The 2782-nt window shown below is 54.1% G+C and overlaps 1 protein-coding gene and 1 non-coding gene across 2 annotated transcripts in view; both read left to right on the forward strand.

Annotated features, from left to right (window-relative positions):
* The first annotated feature begins 1351 nt into the window (after nt 1-1351).
* VDAG_20047 lies at nt 1352-1426 on the forward strand. Its single transcript has one exon. It is a non-coding gene; the product is annotated as a tRNA-Val (tRNA).
* A 743-nt stretch (nt 1427-2169) lies between these two features.
* Nucleotides 2170-2782, forward strand: part of VDAG_00118 (uncharacterized protein) — a gene marked incomplete at both ends in the record, with an annotated part of 976 nt that continues 363 nt past the window's right edge. The window contains one exon of the mRNA XM_009651495.1: nt 2170-2643. Coding sequence (XP_009649790.1) covers nt 2170-2643 — 474 coding nt within the window. The remainder of the gene's footprint in view (nt 2644-2782) is intronic.

The following is a 2782-nucleotide window of genomic DNA, read 5'->3' on the forward strand; positions in this document are numbered from 1 at the left end:
ATCTATATATCATATATATATATATATATATATATATATATATATCTATATATATATATATATATATATATATATACATATATATATATATATATATATATATATATATATATATATATATATATATATATATATATATATATAATATATAAATATATATATATATATATATATATACATATACATATATATACATAGATATATATAGATTCGTATAGAGATAGACGCAGGCGTAACGGTTGATTCGGTGACGAGCCTCTTCTGTGCCTGCCTCAGCATCGGCAAGATGCTCTAACGCCGAGACAAACTGAGCGAGGCATACAGAGCAACCGAGATGACGAGCTTCATGGAGGCATGCACCCTCAACGGGATGATGATCATTATAGTCGTAGACAACTAGACATGGCGGTAGACAACTGGACATGGCGGTAGACAACTGGACATGGCGGTCGGCAACCAGACATGAGCGCAAATGTGACACGGTTGATGAGGAGCAATGGGCGGATGAGCAGGCGACGGAAACGACGAGCGACGGTGGTCTGTCAGGCGTCTGGGGGAATGAGTCTAGCGTTGTGATTTCTTCGTGCATCTTCTTTGTTTTCATTCTCTTTTGTTAGATATCCTCCTGCAACAGGATTGCGCTTGTATCACCACTGCCACACGACAGGGCGGCATGGCAGCGTTGGGAAAGCGAAGCGAGCGGCCCCCAGATGGCTCTGCCGCGCGCCGTTCTCATGGCTGGGGACCAATTCAACAATTGCCTCCAAACACTCGTGGCAAACAGATGACCCATGAAAACATGCATGAAACCATGTTCACCTTCTCCCATCGCAATTGATCGTCGTGCCAGACCTGTCTCACAAACAGCCTGCGTCTGCGTGTCTCTGCTCGATCAGACACTGAAAAAGGCCAGCTGCGCAGCATGTTTTCCCCCACACACGCCCCTGGCGATCAATTGACATGTGACGATTCTGGGGGTGCTTCGTCCTTGGCAGAACGAAACCCAGTACATTCCTTCCCGAGCCCAGCAACCTGCTTTGCCATGCCCGGAGAGGGCCCAAAAGCCTGCACGATGGCTGGCCCCCTTCCTTGGAAATGGAAACGTCGCGGGCGCTGGGCAATCTCGACTGGCGCCACGTTGCGGTTCCCGACTTGGACCGCGGCGGGAGGACGACGGCGAGGGGGGCCTGGGCCTGGGGTCGAAAGCAGGATTTTGCGACGGCTGGGAATCGACGACGATCGATGGTAGGCCCCTGGCCACACCCTGGGTTCGAGACCGTCGTGGGCCCTGCAGACTCCGGGTGGGGAGATCGAAATTATGATACTGCAATGTTGGATTGTTTTGCAACTCGGTTCGGTGGTGTAGTTGGTTTATCACGTCAGTCTAACACACTGAAGGTCGGGAGTTCGAGCCTCCCCTGAATCACTTTTTGCATTTCCATTCATTGACGATGATTCTTTTGTTTCTGCGTCTGTTACGCATGGCAGTCTGGGGTTGTACTTATATATGGAGGACCTCTTTTGGATGTCGCAGACGAGGCATGCATTGGATTCTCATTATCGACTGTACGCCTTCTGGATGCATCTTGTCCTTGTTTTCAGCTTCCCGTTTCTTGCTTACGACGCAGTTCAGATTTATGCCAGTAGCTAGACTCTCGAACTGGGCTCCCTGTTCATGACCGTTCGTGCCATCCTTGGTGTTGCCAACTGAGGTGCGTTACCTTGCAGCGCCTAGCACCCCTCAACGTAATCTGACTTCCAACGCAATCATCACCATCAGACTGATCCTTCCAAAGACCCGTGGTCATTGCTCCTTGGCAGGAACGCAACCGTATTACCCTCCCACACCTGGACCATGAGAGTGAGTGCTCTGGCCTCCAGCCGTGTTGCATCCGGTGTCATTCGAATGACCGATCTAAAGACTCCAACAGACGCCGGACGCAAGATCGGATGCGGACCCATCCACCTTCCTCTTCGAGCAGCCCGATCCAACCCCAGACCACCCTGACGCGACTGGCGTCATGTGCCGCCCTCGACCGCGGGGTTCATGCAGCCTCGGTGCCCAGACATGCCGGCCCGGCCGCTGTTGACTCATTGCCGGGAAGCGGATCGTCTGGTCCATCAACGTCAACACAAACCCCTCCCTGTTGTCTCCCATTGTCGTCGGCCATGCCACCAGAGATGAACCCGTCAGGGCATCATCGCGAGCCCTGGAATTCGTACGAGGCACCAAGAAACCCGCCCACCCACCAACCCCCAGGCTTTAACCCGTCAGGCACAAGCCGTCAGGCACAAGCCGTTAAGCACAAGGAGGCGCCGCACCCCCGTACCATGCCCCTCCTCATCCGCGACGGCACAGCCGCCGACCTGGCCGCCATCACGACCATCTTCCTCGCAGCCTTCGCCTCAGAGCCCCTCATCGCGAGAACCCACCCCCACGCCGCCCAGTACCCCTCGCACCCGCACCTCTACTACCGGCGCTTCTTCGAAGCCCGCTTCTGGGGCCCCGAGCAGCAGATCCTCCGCGTGGCCGTCGACGCCGCGACAGACGAGCCCGTGGCCTTCGCCTGGTTCCGCCGCCCCTGGCGCGCCGCCGACGCCGCCGCCCGCGCTTCCCAGATTGCTCGTGATGCTTCCTTTTTTGTTCGCTACGATCGGGGCGCGCCGGGCTGCGCCCTTGGTTCTGTCCTGCGTTCCGCGATGCTAGCCGACAAAACTTGATGGTATGCACAACCGTGTCTGGGCGTTTTTGATCAGGGGAACGGGACCTTCGAGGAGAGCT

Source organism: Verticillium dahliae, genomic scaffold (genome assembly GCF_000150675.1).
Source record: "Verticillium dahliae VdLs.17 supercont1.1 genomic scaffold, whole genome shotgun sequence".
NCBI lineage: Eukaryota > Fungi > Ascomycota > Sordariomycetes > Glomerellales > Plectosphaerellaceae > Verticillium > Verticillium dahliae.